Source organism: Triturus cristatus, chromosome 11, assembly GCF_964204655.1.
Source record: "Triturus cristatus chromosome 11, aTriCri1.1, whole genome shotgun sequence".
NCBI classification, from domain to species: domain Eukaryota; kingdom Metazoa; phylum Chordata; class Amphibia; order Caudata; family Salamandridae; genus Triturus; species Triturus cristatus.
In genome coordinates, this window is record NC_140594.1 from 1,110,318,548 (window position 1) to 1,110,338,282 (window position 19,735).

At 46.0% G+C, this 19,735-nt stretch overlaps 1 protein-coding gene across 1 annotated transcript in view; it reads right to left on the minus strand.

The window, feature by feature from the left end:
• Positions 1 to 19,735, minus strand: part of VWA5B2 (von Willebrand factor A domain containing 5B2) — a 334,472-nt gene that overhangs the window by 158,244 nt on the left and 156,493 nt on the right. Inside the window, exon 5 of the mRNA XM_085635592.1 lies at positions 9,186 to 9,358. Within this exon, the coding sequence (XP_085491718.1) occupies positions 9,186 to 9,358 (173 nt within the window). The remainder of the gene's footprint in view (positions 1 to 9,185; positions 9,359 to 19,735) is intronic.

Below are 19,735 nucleotides of genomic sequence, written 5' to 3' on the forward strand. Positions count from 1 at the left end.
CAGTGAGGGGGTAGATATAGTGGTAGGATGGGGAACAGGCCTAGGGGCTTTCTCTAGGGCTAACCTGTTGGAGTTGCTACATGCCCCCAGTTTTTTGGGAACTTCCAATTTGCCACTAGCTTCCTGTGGTTGCTTTTGCTGGAGAGACTTAGGCTTATTTTTATCGGGCTCTATGTGAGTTAGAGAACCCTTTTGCTGTGGTCCTGCTTTGGGACCGGGGGGAGATGTGGGAGCTGGAGTTAATGAACTATTTGAAACACCCTTGTTGAGACATATTGGGTGCTTAGGGACTCGCTGAGGTAAAGGCTTGTTCCCATTTGCACCCAAGTCCTTAATTTCAGTCACTCTAATTATTTGTTTAACTATTGTTTTAAGTGAATGAAAGCCGTCAAGGGTTGATTGCTCAAGTTTGTCTATCCTTTCCCCAAGGCCTTTAATTTGTGTTAGCAACGGATTCAAGAGGCTGTAGACCTTCTCAAAAATATTTTCAGCCGTTGCTAAGTCAAGAAGCTTTAAAGGCTTCACAGTATTTGCATCAGGATATAACTCCTCGGGAGGATTCAAAACATCCCCAGCTATGTCAGGTTCATTCTCTATAGCCTTACCCCTTGTAGTTCTCCTACCTACTCCAGACGGCTTTCTTAAGCTTTGGTAAAGAGCGGCCTGTCTAACCGGGCAGCCCTTTTTACGTTTTCGAACCTTTTTGCTTAAGGGCCTATTCTCCTGTCTAATGATTGGAGTTTGGGAGTTTTTGGGGGACCTAACTATCTCCCCTTCTGGAAGAGCTAAGGGCGAAGTGAGCGGTGTTAAGGGCTCCAGATCACTGATAACTTCACTTGGTGGATTAATGGATGATGATGTGGACAGCTTACCTAGGCCATCAGCCTCCACAGTGACTATGGGAAAAAGAGAAGCCAAACTTTCTAGCCTACCTATATTTTGTTCTATGCCAACCAACTGGGGGGGGTGTATGGAAACACTAGGCACACTAGGAGAAGGAGCAACTTGGACCTGGGCACTGGCCGGTATAAACGATGATTGAGCGTCGACCCCCAGGGATGAACGTCTTGAGGGGAGGTAAACCTCAGATAGGCGCCGCTCAGACATGGCAATCTCCTTTTCAATCACCGCCGCCACCCTGGTGATAAACCGGTCCATAGTCCCTATAATGGGGCTTGCCAAATTGGGCCCCTTTACGCCTTCGTTCCTTAACAACTTTCCAGAGCAAGTAGACATAGTAATCCGGATACAGAGCGGAAGTATGTACTCACAGTTCCTGAAGAGGAAAGGGGCGTGGCCCAGCCCAGCCTCCTTCGGCCTCTGACGGCCTGCCCTTTGTCCGGGCTTCGTCCGGCGCGTCCCGCTCGCGTCCCGCGTAGCGGATGGCGCCTCCTCCTTTATGGGACGTGGCAGGGCTAGGTCGGGTGGGCGGGGAGAGAGCACAGGTGTTAGCGAGCACGGGCTCCTGGGACACGGAGTCCCGCGTCGTGCCTCAAGCCCTCCTTGACTCCTTAGAAGGCAACAGCGGTAGCAGGCAGCCCCTCTTAGGTGACAGCGAGGGAAAACACCTCCTCGGCAGCAGGTAAGACTCCAGGCGATGCGGGACCCGCGCCAGCGGGTTCCGCGAGTTCTTAAAAGCAGTCTAGTCCAGGTCGGGTGGGCGGGGAGAGAGCACAGGTGTTAGCGAGCACGGGCTCCTGGGACACGGAGTCCCGCGTCGTGCCTCAAGCCCTCCTCGACTCCTTAGAAGGCAACAGCGGTAGCAGGCAGCCCCTCTTAGGTGACAGCGAGGGAAAACACCTCCTCGGCAGCAGGTAAGACTCCAGGCGATGCGGGACCCGCGCCAGCGGGTTCCGCGAGGTCTTAAAAGCAGTCCAGTCCAGGTCGGGTGGGCGGGGAGAGAGCACAGGTGTTAGCGAGCACGGGCTCCTGGGACACGGAGTCCCGCGTCGTGCCTCAAGCCCTCCTCGACTCCTTAGAAGGCAACAGCGGTAGCAGGCAGCCCCTCTTAGGTGACAGCGAGGGAAAACACCTCCTCGGCAGCAGGTAAGACTCCAGGCGATGCGGGACCCGCGCCAGCGGGTTCCGCGAGGTCTTAAAAGCAGTCCAGTCCAGGTCGGGTGGGCGGGGAGAGAGCACAGGTGTTAGCGAGCACGGGCTCCTGGGACACGGAGTCCCGCGTCGTGCCTCAAGCCCTCCTCGACTCCTTAGAAGGCAACAGCGGTAGCAGGCAGCCCCTCTTAGGTGACAGCGAGGGAAAACACCTCCTCGGCAGCAGGTAAGACTCCAGGCGATGCGGGACCCGCGCCAGCGGGTTCCGCGAGGTCTTAACCCCTTCGGTGCTCATGACGGAATGGTTCCGTCATGACCCACGGTTGAGCTGTGCTCATGACGGAACCATTCCGTCATTAACCCGCCCGCGCAAGATTCCGCCAGCACAGCGGCGGAATCTGCGCAGCATCGAAGGGGTTAAAAGCAGTCCAGTCCAGGTCGGGTGGGCGGGGAGAGAGCACAGGTGTTAGCGAGCACGGGCTCCTGGGACACGGAGTCCCGCGTCGTGCCTCAAGCCCTCCTCGACTCCTTAGAAGGCAACAGCGGTAGCAGGCAGCCCCTCTTAGGTGACAGCGAGGGAAAACACCTCCTCGGCAGCAGGTAAGACTCCAGGCGATGCCTTTTGTTACATGGTTCAATTATCTAAATCGATGCTTCACGTGTGTATGTCCTCTGCCCACTCGTTGTACCTGACTCTTGGGGTAACTCCTGTACACACCCACCGATGCAGACGTCTGAGTTTAACTACTATTGCTGTAGTGCGCCTTAACACTGTTTCCTGTGTGTTGGAAAGCGCGCTGATGGCTTCGGGCCATGTCCGGGAATGTATATAAAATTGCAAAAATAAATAAATCTCATGGTACGTCATGGCGCGTCATGTGTCATACATGCTAAGTTTTGACGAGTATTGTGACTTGTGAGCCAGGCCAGTACTCTTGTGAGCCAGGTGATGTCACCTGATATGAGTGAACCTCGCGAGACGCACCACACACACAATCCTCTCAAGCGTGACGCCTCCCGGATAACTGCTTCCGACATTAAACCACCTGCCAAGAAGCAAAGCAAACAGACCAACCACCGATCGATGGCCTTTGATTTACTCTCCCTCTTCTGGAAAATGTACCGTTCACTGCAGCATTTGTGAGCACGGGGTCGTCCTCGTGACCTCTGCCCTTATCTCATAAATCAGGAAGTGCTTAGAAGACTGTTCCTGTATACATTTCATCATATTGTCAATACATCACACAGTTAGGGTAAAGCTTCAAACTGATAAACGAGGGGAGGCTGAGAGTCACGTAGCTCACTGCAGCCTCCTCCTAGGCACTTAATGAGCGCACATTCCACCCCCTCTCATTCTGGGAGTCGCCCTAATGGGATGTTCCACATTCTGTTCCCTTCTTACAACACCTGAGACAGTGACCCGTCTTTAAGTTCTCTTGATGAGGGGCGGGGACCTTGGCCACAGCGGTGACCTGTGCCCTGACTGAGGGCACTTGTTGCAACAGCAGCAAAAGCAAAACAGGGATGGGTCTCCGCGTGCCAAGTGCCCGCACGTGAGACAGAGGATGTGGCCTAACAGCCAGAGCTGCTAACATCGGGGCTGGGGAACCAGGTTCGAGTCTCGGCGTCGGCTCAACATCCTGTGATTCTGGGCAAATCACTTAATCTTCCCGTGCCTGCCAAATCTGAATGTTTCATTGTGTAATGTAACTGGTGCTCACGTGAAGCGCTCCTATACCGTCGGGAGTTCGCGCTGTATAAAACTGCGGGGGGGGGGGGGGGGGGGAGGGGAGCTCGTGTGTATGTCATAGAAGAAACCAACACCTGTGATGCCCTGGGGATGTTAACCTTGAGTGTGGGGGCCTGCCCCTGCCTCCATAAACGTGTATACTTTCCCGAAGGGCCCATGTTTGTATGTTTGTCACAAGGGTGGGAGACCCAACAGAGTGAGTGTGTAGTATTGTTCCCTCTGCTGGCAAAGCGCCTTGACGCAGCACCCCGAGCCCTAGGTTGCACTACAAGAATGGCTGTACATGATTGACTTTTATATTTAAGTGTATCTCATTATAAAACAATCCTACAAGTCTGTACAATTCCACTGCGGTCCAAGCATCAAAACAATAACAAGTCCTACGCTAGAGGTACTTCTGAGGAGTTGCCATGGTTACCCACTGAGTTAGCAGTCATTTACTCCTGGGGCACTTTCACCAAGTCGTACAGAGGCGATTCTATAAAAAATCAGTCGTAGAGTTAGCCTACCCTGATTTGCTGCCCCCACGCCCACAGGGAGCTCCAGGGGTGGCACGAAGTAAGTGGAAAAGCACGTCGAGGCGCTACTTTGGCAAAGCCCTCATGGCCTCCTATACCGGGCGTGCCTAGAAGGCCCAGGCTTGCATTTCACATTGCGTTCTTGGGGTTGTGTTTATTCTAATAACTTCTCTATAATAAATGCAGGCTCGCGCGCGTCATAATGCGAACGGAAGAACAGGGCTGGGCGCCGCTCCCGGCTGGGGATGGAAGGATGAGTCATATATGTGTATATTTCAGCATTTCTGAGTTGTTTGGAGTTTGGCTTTGCAAAGAGCTGAATTGTTCTGCTTCCAGAATTTGCGCCGGTTGTTACTGTCTCACTACTGACTTTGGTCTAAATGTACTATGATTAGGAATTACGATTTCCTAAATTCTGCGAATCGGATTTACAAAATCAGTACTGCTAATGAATGAAACGTGTTGACTTTCAGTTACCGAAGCCTAGTGGGACGCAAATCGACTTACCTGGTAGATCTTTATGAGGATTGCAACCCATAGGGAACCACAGCCATCGCAGGGATGGTGGCCTGCTGGGGTCAGCAGACCACCATGTGCTTTTTAATGAACCAATCTTTTTTTACTTTGAAATCCAGCCTGTTTTCCGTAAAGGAAAATAGGATGCATTTCAAAAGGGAAATAATGAAATGTTTAAAATTAATCACATTTTAAACACATTTTTTAAGAGTAAGATGTGGTCCATGAGACCACTGCCTGCTGTTAAAAAATATAGGTGTTACATTCTCAAAGGAGAATTGGTCCTATGGGGACCCCTTCCCATTTGTGAATGGGTTACCACCAACTTTGAATTGGTTGTAAAATATTAACGTTTTGCGACCGGAATTCGGTTGTTAAACATTAATACATAGCACTGGGAATCTGTATTTGGAAAGGAGTCTCTAAACACGCCCCATTCAAATACCAAATTGCAAACCCAAATTGCAATTCGGTAACAACTTACAGAATCACAGTTTTCCTTTTTTACATTTCAAAAACCATCTTTGTGGTCGCAAAGTGCCATATTCTACACCTGTCCCTTTACTGTTTGTGATCAGTACATATGTGTAAGTTAAAAGCAAAGTTTTAATTCAGATACTACGCAAAGCAATTTCATTGTTGCCTTTTTTTGTTTTGCTTAACATTTCTGGTGTCCTACTATCTTCAGAGGCTGAGGAGGAAAATGAAATGTGTGCCTCCCGGTGGGTGTGGATCAGCTTGCTGCTCCCTTGTGCTCATATGAGGTTATGGGGCCAATACGTGGATTCATCCTTCATGGTGGCTGCGACGAGAGCTCGCTGCTTTCACCACGACTGGCTCCAGAACTGACAAAAAAGAATGTGATCTGTTTACACAGAATCTCATCACTGAAGATGTGTTAATTATTCAGATGGGACGTTACACAAGATTAAATTATTGTTTTTCTAATTTTATTTATTTATAAATCTTTTTGTGAGTGCTACTGTGCATGGGATGGGTGTCCGCATGATCGTACACCATTGTACCACCAAGACAACTTGTGATTGAAAAACAAACTTTTCTTGCTGTGTCTCTGGTCAGTATTACTGACAAAGCGACCCCCACCTGCACCCCATTGACTGTAACAGAATATCATGTTCTCCAGACACAGCCTTTGTGTAGTGATGTCCATCACAGCACAGTCCTGCCGAGAGCACTCACAAAGAGGTGTGAGGCTTCTGCATTTGCCTGTGATCAACAAAAGATAAAAGGCTGGGCCTCACCTAAAAGGACCCCTCGACAAACAGTCTCTGCAGTCCCACCCTTAACCCTACTACCTACCAAAGGACAGACCTTCAGGAAGTTTAATCAGCAGCCCCAGCTAACAAAGTCTTCATTTAATTTCTGAAGGGAGCCCAGTCACCATCCTCCTCACCTCAGTGTCTGGGTCGCCACCCTCCAGCTACAGGAATATAGGCAATGTGCTTCCACTGTCTGGGGTAGCTGCCCACGCCCTCCATCTTGAGCCATGCCACAATCAGGGGCATCTAAAATGGATCCCACCTTCCTTTTATGATTACTAGTGTGAGCCAAACATCGAGTATGAACATCACCGATCATCCACTCCAGCATTTGCAGAACGTCCTCCTCATATCCGCATTATTTACCCATATATTTCCTCACATTGCCATGATCCTGAGATTACCGCTGTCTTCAGAAACAAATATTCACAAGATGTTTGAGAGGCAAAACATATATCTCATTTAAAACACGGTCAGTAATACATATTCCACATTAAGTCAGTACTCGTAGTTCTTCATTGCTGAAGTCAATCTTGAGATTTATTTTGTATTTGTTCAGAAGAGCGCAGCCAACACGTTTCACCTAACAAGGCTTCACCAGGGCAAAAATATATATGTCAAAAGAACGTAGTAAGAAGTATAATTCTTCAGGATAAGTAGTAGTAGTCGGCAGTATACTCATCAATTATTACTGGAAATAGTACTTCCATTTTGTGTCATTCATATGTCCAACAGTGAAAATTATCAATACTGGCACCATTTTCACATAAGTCTGGTATTTCAAAGAGAGTATGTGCCAAGGACACCATGCCGTCCTAGAGGGGCTATCTTCAAATCCAAAGAGGAGAGCAGTACGCTTGTAGTTGTCACTCAGGTGCTGGAGGAGTAGTGTCAGACCAGCTTAATGCCTAGGCCTGGCTTTCTGCACCGCAAGACAAGGTCCGAGTAGTAGAGGCCATGCATCGTGGCGATGAGGTGAGGGACGACTATTTCGTTGAAAGGTTGCAATATAACAGTCGTCCCTCACCTCACCTCACCGCCAGTCCCTTTCAACGTAACAGTTGTCCCTCACCACATCGACACACCACACGTGGCGGAATTTTGGCGCATCGCACTGCTCAACCTGATTTGAAGCACCAGGAGCTTGTTCCATGCTGTAAAATCAGTGCAAACGGCACGACGCGCCACACCAGATGGCGCAATTTCTGCTGCTCAATTAGATTTCTTCTCAAGCGGCAGCTTTCTCAACGCGAATGGTAGCAACCTGCCGTGATGGCCGGCGTTGAGAAAACACGCAGCAACTTATCCTAGTGCTTGATTTTCTCGGTCGCGCTCGCCAACTTAATGTTGGCGAGCCGTGCACAAGAAAAGCTCTGCCACGCAGCAGTTTACAGGGCTTATCTGGAACTCTGTGCTCTAGGTAGAGCACGCAGTGGTCAAAACACTGCAAACTATGCCGGCGGAACAAAGTTTACTGCCCACCTCTAGTCTCATCTTGACGTGGTGATTTGGAATTCAATCACAATTTGCATAGATTTCTTGACCCGAGGAAGACGCCTAGCTACGTGGGGTACCACCTACATCTTGCCTTCAGTGTCGAGCCCATTTTCTTCCCACATATTCACCATATGCTGTAGGGACTCAGACACACAGAGTAAGAATTTTACCAACCTTTTAATTTTCCCCCTAGGTTGACCACATGTCATTGTGTAACCAAGCTACTGGACCTGAACACCAGTTCTTCCGGGGAAATGATCCTAGCTCCTCATGGCATATTCAAGATTTAGTAAACTAATGGGCAATCGTTATTGCAGCTTTTTCTTACGCAGGAGCCTAGTTAACTATTCTAGACAATACTGATATTTATACTAGTAGCTTATTGCATTTTTTATAGATTTTGGCGGGCTGGATGTCTTAATTGCCATGTGCCTAAGAGTGGCAGCATCAAGATGGCTCCCTGTCCAACAATATCTCAAATTTAAAATTCTTGTGGATCACTTTCACAAGTACAGTTGCCTAGTGGATGGTGTAACGAGTGACTGTACGCTAGAGTGAGACCTCTGGCATTGGAAAAGGCACGCATTTCTCTTAGCGTCAAGTGCCTTATTGACCTGTAAGACTAGCGTGGTTCATCCGAGATCGGCAGAGGCAATCAGACTCGGCCTTAAGGGTTAAATAATCGCATGGGGCCCGATACACAAAGAGCCTCCACAGTGGCGGTGGAGGTTCCGCACTGCAGTTCTCATTGCAGAGATCCTGCCCAGTGGCGTAACACAGGCCCCGCAGCCCCCACGCTGCAGGGGGCCCCCTCAGCACAGTACGCTGGCCTGAGTGATCTTGATTAAATCCAGAGTGGGGCCCCTCCATTTACCTTGCAGGGGCACCCCTCAAGTGTCCTTACGCCACTGATTGCGCCTGAGTGTGAAGATCCCCCACAACTGCGGACACTATGAATCGGGCCCCATGAGGTTTGGGGACATGATAATGAGTCCTTGAGAGTTTATAATACTTTTGTTTAGGTGTCTCCGTTTGTGATTGTGTTGAATATCTTTCATGGAAGACTTTCTACAGTGTTTTTTGACGGATCAGAGGAAATCTCTTCCCAATGCCAGATTCCTCCTTAAAATAGAAGTGGTTTTATTTTAGATTAAAAATGACACACCAAAAAAACGAAAATGTAATGTAAAAATAAGAACCAGAGTTGTTGATTTTAATAAGTGAAAAGTATTGATTACGTGATTTTTTTCTTCATTTGTTTAGGCCCTGATGAAGTCCCTATAAGAGATGAAACGCGTTGGCTTGGTCTGTTTTAAGTGTGATGGAATTGGATACTCAATAAAAAGAACTTTATGGAAAAAGTCACCAACGTCTGAAAATTAATTGGAAAACGAGATATGAAAAGTAATTGAAAACAAAATAGGGATTCCAGATACATGCAATTCGAATTGGAAAGTTCAATGTGAACAAGGAAATTAGGTTGCTCTCCTAATATTGTTAAAGCATTCAGAGGATTTGGTTAGTGAGGTACAAAGGGCACAAATGGAATATTAAACAGAGGAGGGACAGTACCTGCCAGCAAGCAAGGCCCTTTCACCAGCATCTCGAAGCTGAACTCGTAGCAGCAGGGGTTGGAGGCCTGCTCAGTGAAGGCTTCAGCGATGCTGCTGGGAGCCAGGGGTCTGAGAGAAGCATCGGCCTTCATCCCACCTCCTCCTCCTCCACCTCCGAAGCAGCTGGTGGGACTGCAAAGACAAGGCAAAAAACATGAATATAGGGCTGTGGGAGTGGTGACTACAAAACTGAAGGGTCGCAGAAGCTCAGAAGGGGTTTATAGGGCACATGAGACAGGGTAGGATGTGGGTACAGGAGGGCATCTGAGGGTGAAGCAAGGCATGGTAGGACATCTAAGCAACAGAAGGTACAGTACAGCATCTGAGGGCAGAGGAGGGTACAAAGTACCTCAGATGGCACTGAATAGTCATTTAGGACTGCTAATAATTAAAGAGGGCACACAAGAGCACTAGAGGGCACGAAATGGCACAGCAAGACAAACGAGGGTACAGAACAGCACAACAAGGCACACCAGGGAACAGGAGGTCTCAAGTGTCCGATATGAGCAGAGATAACATGAAAAAGCCTGAGAGGCGGAGGACGGGCAAGGAACAACAGGAAATATGTTGTACTACTGGGTATCGACACCAACAATAACGAGTTAGAACATTATCAAGGAAAGAATATCAGGTAACAAAATATCAAAAGTTAAGTGCATATAGGGAAGTACAGATTTACTATTCCTATCTCCATATCTACGATATTCAGCACGAACACCGGGAAATATAAGGGCAAAAGAGGGCACATGAGTACATCTGAGATACCATGCTCAACCAGCGAATAAAGGTGCTTTTAACCTCTTCTGTGCCCATGACGAGATAGTCTCGTCATGGAGCACGGTCGCGCTGTGCCCATGACGAGATTATCTCGTCATGAAACCCACCCGCGTGGGAAACGCCCGGCACAGGCGGGGGAAAGGGCGTGGCACAGAAGGGGTTAAGAGCAAAATGTATGATGAGTGGAGATGTCAGACTTTGGCACAAGAAGACAGGAGAATAATGTGGCATCGGATAGAGGACCTCCGACGGTGTGAGCAGGCATCTAAGATTATAAGAGGACACCAAGGAGTCTGAGAATGCCCTGGGTGTCATAAAAGTCCATAGTAGAGAATACAATGAATTTCCAGGGCAATGGAAGATGTGATACAAGGCGGGTGTGAAAGGATAATGATGGACAGGAAGATAGGAAGCGTAAAGCAATGAAACCAAGGACTTCTGTTGTAAACCTGGAAGAAGTCGACTCAGGTTTCTTGCACTAAGATTGTGCTCTAGAATAAATGTATCATCCTCGAACCTTGGGCAATGTGACCAAGGTTTCCTGTTCTAACCATAGACATGGAGAAGCAGTGCAGCACCCCCCAGCCTAGTGTGATAGGACTAAAGTCATAATTTTTTCCTTCTGCTGTGAACGAAGACCTCCCACTCTGACCTGGGTTATGGCACTAACATCTCTTGCTCTGCCCTGGAGCTTTAGTGCGATAACTTCCTGTTGTAATCTTGGAATATAGGGCCAAGGACTTGTGTTTTAATCGGTGTTGATGTGAATAGGGTGTTTTTAGGTCTCGCCTTGCTATCGCGTAAGCGATTGCAAAGCGAGACTATAGAATACGGGTTTCAAAAGTGCTCCCAAAAAGCGGATTGCATGGCTAGCACGCGCACAATCACGCGCATCGTGCCGCCATGCAATCCGCCTTTTGGGAGCACTTCAAAGGGTCCGCTCCCCCGCCCCCAAGCGCGCACGCCACGCTCCGCCTGGCTTGTTTTTGGAGTAAGCAGAGGTTGGGACCGGTCAATCACCACAGCTTAAGGAGGAGTCCTCAAAATGCGCTTAAGGACACTGCTACCTGCTCTCCTCCATGGCAGCTGCGGTTGCCTCAGAGCACCGCAGCTGCTCAGCATTCCATAACCATGCAGACTCCACCCGCCCTCTGGTTCCGACATTCTGGGAGCCACAAACTTCAAGTTTTCAAGGCCACTGGACTCCAAACCAAAAAATAGGTAAAAATAAATTAATTTACAAGAAAATCTCTCTAACTCTCGCAAATGTGAGAACTAATGTTTAAACTTGTCGTTTAAGAAAGGAGAAACCAGATTGTTGGCATCTTCATTGCCATGCTATGTTCTCTTCTCTCCTACTGCTGCATAGAGCCGCCATCTTGAGGGGGTCAGCTCTCTAGTTGCTCGGCCAATTGTCTCCTCACTCCACTCTCTCCCATATAAGAAAACCTATGATGCAGAGCGGATTGTTAGGGCTGCTCGCCAATTTATTTGTATAGTTTTTTAAACTGTATTGCGCGATTTTTAAAACTTTTATTATTGCTCTGTGTGAATCTGATGCTTTTTGCTTAACTTATCTGTGGAGAAATCTCATTTTCTTCGTTCTTCACTGCTCTGCACTCTGTGCTTCCTGCTTGAGAGGTTTTTTTCCTACACTCTCTAACGGCACTTTTTTAATATTATGGGGTCTTTGGTGAAGGTGGGGAGAGATAGCACATCACGTGGCTCTATATTTTTTTGTCCGACATCTCTTTCACTGACACGCCAAGAAAAGAGCCATTTTTTGCTTCTTTCATATTACCGCATAAAGCCACCATCTTGGGGGGTAGGGAGTAGCCAGAATATAGGTACTTAGCAACATGCTCGAAGTGCATACTGCGCTGCTTATGTGTGCACATGAAAAGTTTTACTGAAAATAGGTGCATCTATGAGTAGATCACACAGTCTTTGACTCATGGTATTTTAACTCAAGGTCTTGTATGTCGATCACGCTGCACCTTTACTCCTACCCTCCTGCTCTCTGCTTTTATACATTCTTCCTCTCCTTTTTCAGTTTTGCTTCCGCTCTCCCCTCCCCCAATGTATTTTTACGTGGCTTCACGCTTGTTTATAATAGGTTTTTGGTGTTAGCCTGCCTAACAAAGAGCAGCGAAACCGTACAAATCATGAGGCCATGTTGTTCTAAGGCAGAAAAATTAGACATTTAGCACTCGGGTATATTTTACTTTTAAGGCCAACTTCCCTCACAATGCAGGTGTGCCCAGCCAGCTGCAATTCCTTATTGTTTGTAGCTTAGCTACAGCCGCTTTCACAGTGCTGATTGCAACCGCTTTCGCAGTGCTTAATTTGAGATGAAAGAGGTGCCGGGGCTCTTATTAAGTGTTAGCTTTCCATGAAAAGTTTAGTAAACACTCAATGCATGTGCACACAGCCAGCTGCAGTTCCTATTTGTATGTGGCTTAGTTACAGCTGCTTTCCCAGTCATTGTATCAGATTTTCACGTTTCAGGTGTGCTCTTTCAATTTTTATGTGAATGTTATTTTCACCTACATTTTAGTTACATTACGCGGCCTTTGCTCACTGTTTTTTTTAATTTTAGTGTCTAGTTCTATACTGCACGCGTAACTCCCTTTGGTGCGCGCTCTTTACTGAACATAAGTACCCTTCTTCTACATTTAGGTTCTGGGGCTCTTATTAGGCGGGAGCTTTTCATAAAAGGTTTTTGGTGTTAGCCTGCATAACAAGCATTTGCAATGCAATAGGTCTCGCATTTGCGAGAGTTTGAGCTATTAGCATTGTAAACGACAGTGCCTTTTATTTATGTTTAAAAAAAAAAAACTTAGATAAAAAGCATTGTCATTTACAATGCCAATAGCTCACACTCGTATAAATGCCAGACCTATTGCATTGCAAATGCTTGTTTTAATCTAGACGGAGGGAACACGTGTCCTGTGTTCTAGGTTAGGGTGACGCGGTCAGTGTCCTCTGTTATAACAAAGGTAGGGTGACCCAAAAACCGGGACATTTAGAAAAAAGATAGAGGAAGGACTACAAATGTACATCAATAAAGTGGCAAAGAATGACAGCGCTCATCCCCATAGACACACAGACGAGACACTAAGAAAATAAATAAAATGTAATTTTTAGATCCAGCATCGTACCTGTTCATTAAATTGCTTACTCATAACAGCTGCTTACTAGCCCTGCTTTGGCACACCTAAAAAGATCCTCTCACTGTTTTCAGTTTACCCTCGCCAAAAAACCGGGACATGAGTCAATTTGAACTAAATCTGCCGGGACAACTGTTGGAAAGCCGGGATGGTCCGGGCAAATCCAGGACGGCTGGTCACCCTAAACAAAGGGCGAGGACCTATGTCTTCTGTCCTAACAAGGAGCCATGATGCCAAGGCCTCCTGCTCCAACATGGAGTGATTCCACCCAACTCACCTGCTCTTGCCAAGGTAATGGGATGAAGGCCTCCTACTCAGACCTTGGTCTAAGGGGTAAAAACCTCCACGGTACCGGGGAGCGATGGAGCCAATGTCTTCTGTGCTAACTGTGGGCGATGGGACCAGTGCCTTCTGTGAATTGTGATATTCGTGGCAAGCAAATTTCTCGAGATTTCACCCAGGCCTGCTGAATGTGTAGCAGGGACTCATCCATGACAATGATATCTGCCCTATCGGATAGCGGGGGTTCGCAGAAAATATTCACCTTTGTTTTAAAACTCCAGTATAATCTGTATTTAATATAGAAATGAGGCAATGTCAGTCAGAGTTTACAGCTTAGGAGGCTGCAGAAAGATTTGTCACAGGAAAACACAATCTGGGTAGACCCCTCTATCAAATATGGCATAGTGTTTAAAGCTTTATATGCGGATAACTAGCTTTTTATGTACCACTTCACACCACAGTCATTCAGTAACTAATAACTGTAAATTACAGATGTTACTATTATTCAAATGAATGGCACTCACTGTATCCTCTCTGGACGGATGAAAGGCTGAGTTGGCCATGTTGGGACTCAAACTTATGACTCGGTCACACCAGATGCCGCAGAGAACACAGCTGAGTGGGCCGCACAGCCAACAGCTGGCGTATAAATCTTGTAATTAAAGTGATGACACTTTGTTAAGTCAGTTGGGGATGTAATGTTATTGAGGTGTCTATGTGTGAGTTTATTTTTTGAGGGCACTATGATTGTGAGCATTAAACCCCGATGATTGACAATCGGTAACAGGTGCAGTAAAATGGAGAATGCACCATAAAGAGATCCGTTATCACAATTAGTATATATGCAGATGGGCAGAGTGTAATATGCTACTTATTACCATTGTTGAGTGTGTGGAGGAGATACAACATACAAGAGGCAAAGCCTCGGTTGGGTCATATTGCCCCTCCTCCCTAATGCCGGATTTAACCCTGTGAAGGCCCCTAGTCAGTCTAAATTTCGGGGCCCCGCAAATTATCTCCAACTACCCAATGCACAGGATTTTTTTACAAACTGACAGCTGCCAGAAGATGAGCTTTTAAGAGACAAAACTATTATGTGAATCTGATGTCTCTGGTTTATGTACTTTAATCTGTTAATGGGTACATTACATTAAAACTCTATTTTCTCTTTAGAGTCTTTAATGCAAAGTTTTCGTTTCTTTGAGTTGATTCATTTTTTTCTATCTTTAGGAAACAATATTTAAGAAAGTTTGACTGTAATTTTCTTTCAAGATCAGATCAATATTATTTTGATCCGCTGTCGCGGGCCCCTAAAAGGAGTGGAGCCCATAGGCCGGTGCCTATTTTGCCTATGTGGTAATCCGGAACTGCTTCTTTCCCTAAACACTGGTATTAAATAGCATATTATACTCTGCAGACCTGCATCTGCGGTCTGTGTCATGATGTCCTTCATGTGTTCTAGGAACAAAGAGGCAATTATCCAAATTAGGATAGAATGGGTTACATGTATGCAGTGAGATGAAATCACGTTGAAGAGGTCAGGTAAGTTTTAGAGGTCAGGCGAGTATTAAGAAACTTTCTTGTGTAAAATCATTGTTACAGGCAACGTGGGAGGCAGCAAAGAGTGTTGTCCCTCGTCAGTTTTGCTATACAATGGTAAAAGCGTGGAATTTGTCATGTGCACCGTAGTAATAAGTGTGCGTATACAGGTACACTTGCTTTAAAGTACGGATAAGCCATGACTCTCTACCGCAACAGTGCTATCAAACAACATACCCTGTTCGTCTGCATATACTGTTCATTCCATGCAATTTTTTTAATTTGACTTTATCTAAAAAAAAAAAGGTATTTAAAAAAGAAAATAGGGTGTAAGAGGTGACGTTTGTGCAGTAAGGTAAAATCAAATTGATGAGGCATTGCTCCTGTTGAGAGTGTGGTTTCCTTTGCTAAAGTGTCAGAAACACGCAATATGTGATGCAGTAAACAGCGTTTTTCTAACATAAAGTTCACTTCACTCTACTGTGGTAATAAACAGGAATTTAGCCCTTGCTCTGTACACATAGGTGTGTGATTTCGCATTTATTAGTATAATTGCTCTAAATAACTTAAGTTATCGTGCCTCATTTATTTCCACTGCCATGGCGTAATAAAAAGGGTTAGTGGAAGGATTCTCATCAGTATGATGTTTTTTTCAGTTCCATATCGAAAACTTATGCAGTGCACCTACACATTTCAGTTATATGTTTACATTGTTGACAAACACCATAGAAATGTCTTTTAGATAGATCCAGGACTTGGCCAATAATGACATTTGATTTGTTTTACAAGTTCACCGAGACCCATGTTTTATGAACATAAAAGGAAAAATCATGTGTTCGACACGGTTGAACCTAATGCTATTCTCTTTGTGTTTTTTTGCATGAATTTAGAATAATTGTTGTTTGTTCTTTCATGTGCTGTGTGTGCCTGGATAAATTGGAAACTTGAAAACTCGACGAAGTCGATTTAAAAAATAAATAAATACTTGTTGCGTTCTGCCAAGCAGCAAGGTTTTTAGTAGTTCCTGAACACCCTGGGATGTTCTCTAAATGTCCACATTTCTTCAGGAAGCAGGACTGCGAAAACAACCACTGCGCCCCCTGTGCTTCATTTGCGTATATCCCGGGGCCATAGTAATGAAAACCTCCATGTGCGCGGATTTAGGATGGTCCAGATACGACCCTCCAGGTCTAGCGGTGGATCGATGTTCTCAATCGCTATTATTAGCCGGTTGAACCGTTAGTTTTAGTAAAGTTCACCTGAGCACTAAATAGGAGGTTACACCAGGGGCTTTAGGCTGGTCACTGATCCTTGGAGGAGGAATTGGTAGACCAAGGTATGGGGGGAGATTGATTCAATCAATCAATCGATCGAGATTTGTGGAGCGTATCCAGGAGCTAGGGTCCTGCTGCGGTCAGTCGAAGAGCCAGGTCCTGAGTCCTTTCTGAATTCTGTGAGAGAGGATGCCGTTCGGCGGTGAAGGCGAAGGTCGTTCCAGAACTCCAAAGAAGTTCTAGCTACAAGTTGACCAAGAGTATGTCGCATGATGTTTGAGGTGGTTTTAGATTGAGCCGGATTTCATGAACCTTGGAAGATCAAGCAACTCTTTGGAATGGGGATTACTGGGACGATCTTCCTGTATGTGAATATTCAGGATCAAGTGATGATGGGTGGCAGGGAGAACCCAACGCTGGCAGCAAACCAAGGAAAGAATCCAGGGAGAGCCGGGAGGGAAAAAACACAACATGGTTATGTTGACCATGGTGTTGCTACAGAGACCGGTGAGTCTTTCACCTCTCCCACTCTCTTGAGGCACGCATAATGCCTGGGCAAAATTATCGTTATGCGGGTGAATCTTTGCGAATTTTGCTTGCATACATTTTGTTAAATTTCTTGCCATTTTGCAGGCTCGAAATGCAATTAAATTTTCACCCACCCGGCATTTGTTCATGCAGAAAATGTCTCAGTAGGAACAGCGGAACCATGGCAGAGAGACATGTTTTCTCCATGTGATGCAATTTTCAAACATGTTCATTTTGTGAAATTTTCATAACTGTGCACAATTTTCACAAAAATGTGCATATTCCTAAAGTAAAGTAGATCACAATTTCACCTACCCTTAGCATAAAGTCCTATTCATTTTCAGTAGTTGTTTGACAATATTAGCCCCGCCTCCCCCTGCTTTCGGTTCATGTTTATATACTTTGCATCATAATTTGCGGCCACTAACATAGTCAGAGCCGTAGCAGACTCTTCAGTGAGGCCTGAGCCACTGGCAAGTACACATGGAGGTGGCCAAATCAGAGATATATGTGGTATTATCACCAACATACATCTACACAGGAACGGTGCTTGGGAAATCTCCTACCCACTCCGACAGTCGCCACACTGGCTATGACAAGTGTGAGGCGGGCTCCGAAATGTACCTCAAACTGGAGTACAGATCTCAAACAGTCTGAAGCAAACTCAACAGTGGCTGTAATGGAATTAGATGAAGTCTAATCTTGGGGGGGCAGGTGAATGCCTCAACTCTCTGCTTCCAGGCCTGAATTCATGGAATCTCCACCAAAGAGAGTTCTGATAGGATACAGCAAAGGTGCTCTGTCTGACAATGACTGGACCTTCATCCCTCAATGAAAAGCAGAAACCAAGGATGAGATGTGTCAACCGCGACTGCTAAGAAGAGGCTTACCCCTCCCACGAACCCCCCAGGGATATAGCTCCTACTGTAACACCTTACATACTGGGCACCCCAAGAAGGTTCTCAGTGAGATACAGAAGGAGCAAAATCACTGCGATTAACTCACAATGATCCTAAATTGCCGTGGTCACACGGCCCGTGCTCCACGGTTGTTCAACTGGTTCCCAGTGAAAGAGGGATCTCAGATCAAGATTCCATGAATTTCCCAGAAGTCCTATTGAATCTCCAACGCAGGCGATGATACGAAGGTCTCCCAGCCAATCATAAAGGCATCTGAAGTCAACCTTCTTGAGGTTGCCATTGGCTTGTTTAGGCTTCTAATCTTCAGCTGCATCTCACTTCACATAGAGGAAACTACCATCTGGTATCCCACGCAGTTAATGGAGTGACTGCATCTTATATGCAATGAAGCCTGGACTGTGGCATCTAATAGAGTCTATCTTCATTGCCTGTCCACCAGTCAAATGCTGAAGGTTGGCCTCCACTATGGTGGACTACCAGATTCAAGGCTTTTTCATCACAAACTTTGAATCAAACAAGATAGTAACAAGATAGTAACAGATTTCACTGTCACACGCTGATCCCACCGGAACCTAAGGGAATTCCCCCACAACCAAAAACTGCACATTGCTCCTTGTTCATCCCTCTTTTAAAGCACGTTGAGGCCGCAGGATTGCGGCATGCACTGCTCCTCAAAAACCCAGAAATAAAAGAAATAAATCATTCCGTGACAGTGGATAGGAAGTGTAGCCTGAAACATATAATGACATCAAACAGTTATGCATTCTAACATCAAAGTGTAGGTGGCGGAAGAGTCATGAAGGAAATAAGATATCAGACAAGCAATTGAACCTCACTGGGAGGAGCCTCCCACTCACTTTGGTGTCACAATTAAACCATTTAACCATGATGGGAAGGAGCCAAAATAGCCTTGGGAGCATTATGACGTCACACAAACATTATGACTTCACACAATTTAACTTCTCAATAAAGGAGCTTACAGAGCCTCATGTGCATTAGGACATCACAAAAACAATTCAACCTCACTTGGTGAAGCCAATGGAGACCTGAGTACTTTATGACATCACACAAACAACCCAACCTCTCTTGGTAGGAGCCCATTGAGCATTGTGTACTTTATGACATCACACAAACAACCCAAGATCTCTTGGTAGGAGCCCATTGAGCCTTGTGTACTTTATGACATCACACAAACAACGTGAATTCTCTTGATAGGAGCCCATTGAGCCTTGTGTACTTTATGACATCACACAAACAACCCAACCTCTCTTGAAAGGAGCCCATTGAGCCTTGTGTACTTTATGACATCACACAAACAACCCAACTTCTCTTGGAAGGAGCCCATTGAGCCTTGTGTACTTTATGACATCACACAAACAACCCAACCTCTCTTGGTAGGAGCCCATTGAGCCGTGTGTACTTTATGACATCACACAAACAACCCAACCTCTCTTGGTAGGAGCCCATTGAGCCTTGTGTACTTTATGACATCACACAAACAACCCAACCTCTCTTGGTAGGAGCCCATTGAGCCTTGTGTACTTTATGACATCACACAAACAACGTGAATTCTCTTGGTAGGAGCCCATTGAACCTTGTGTACTTTATGACATCACACAAACAACGTGAATTCTCTTGATAGGAGCCCATTGAGCCTTGTGTACTTTATGACATCACACAAACAACGTGAATTCTCTTTATAGGAGCCCATTGAGCCTTGTGTACTTTATGACATCACACAAACAACGTGAATTCTCTTGATAGGAGCTCATTGAGCCTTGTGTACTTCATGACATTACACAAACAACCCAACCTCTCTGGGTAGGAGCCCATTGAGCCTTTTGTACTTTATGACATCACACAAACAACCCAACCTCTCTTGGTAGGAGCCCATTGAGCCTTTTCTACTTTATGACATCACACAAACAACCCAAACTCTCTTGGTAGGAGCCCATTGAGCCATGTGTACTTTATAACATCACACAAACAACCTGAATTCTCTTGATAGGAGCCCATTGA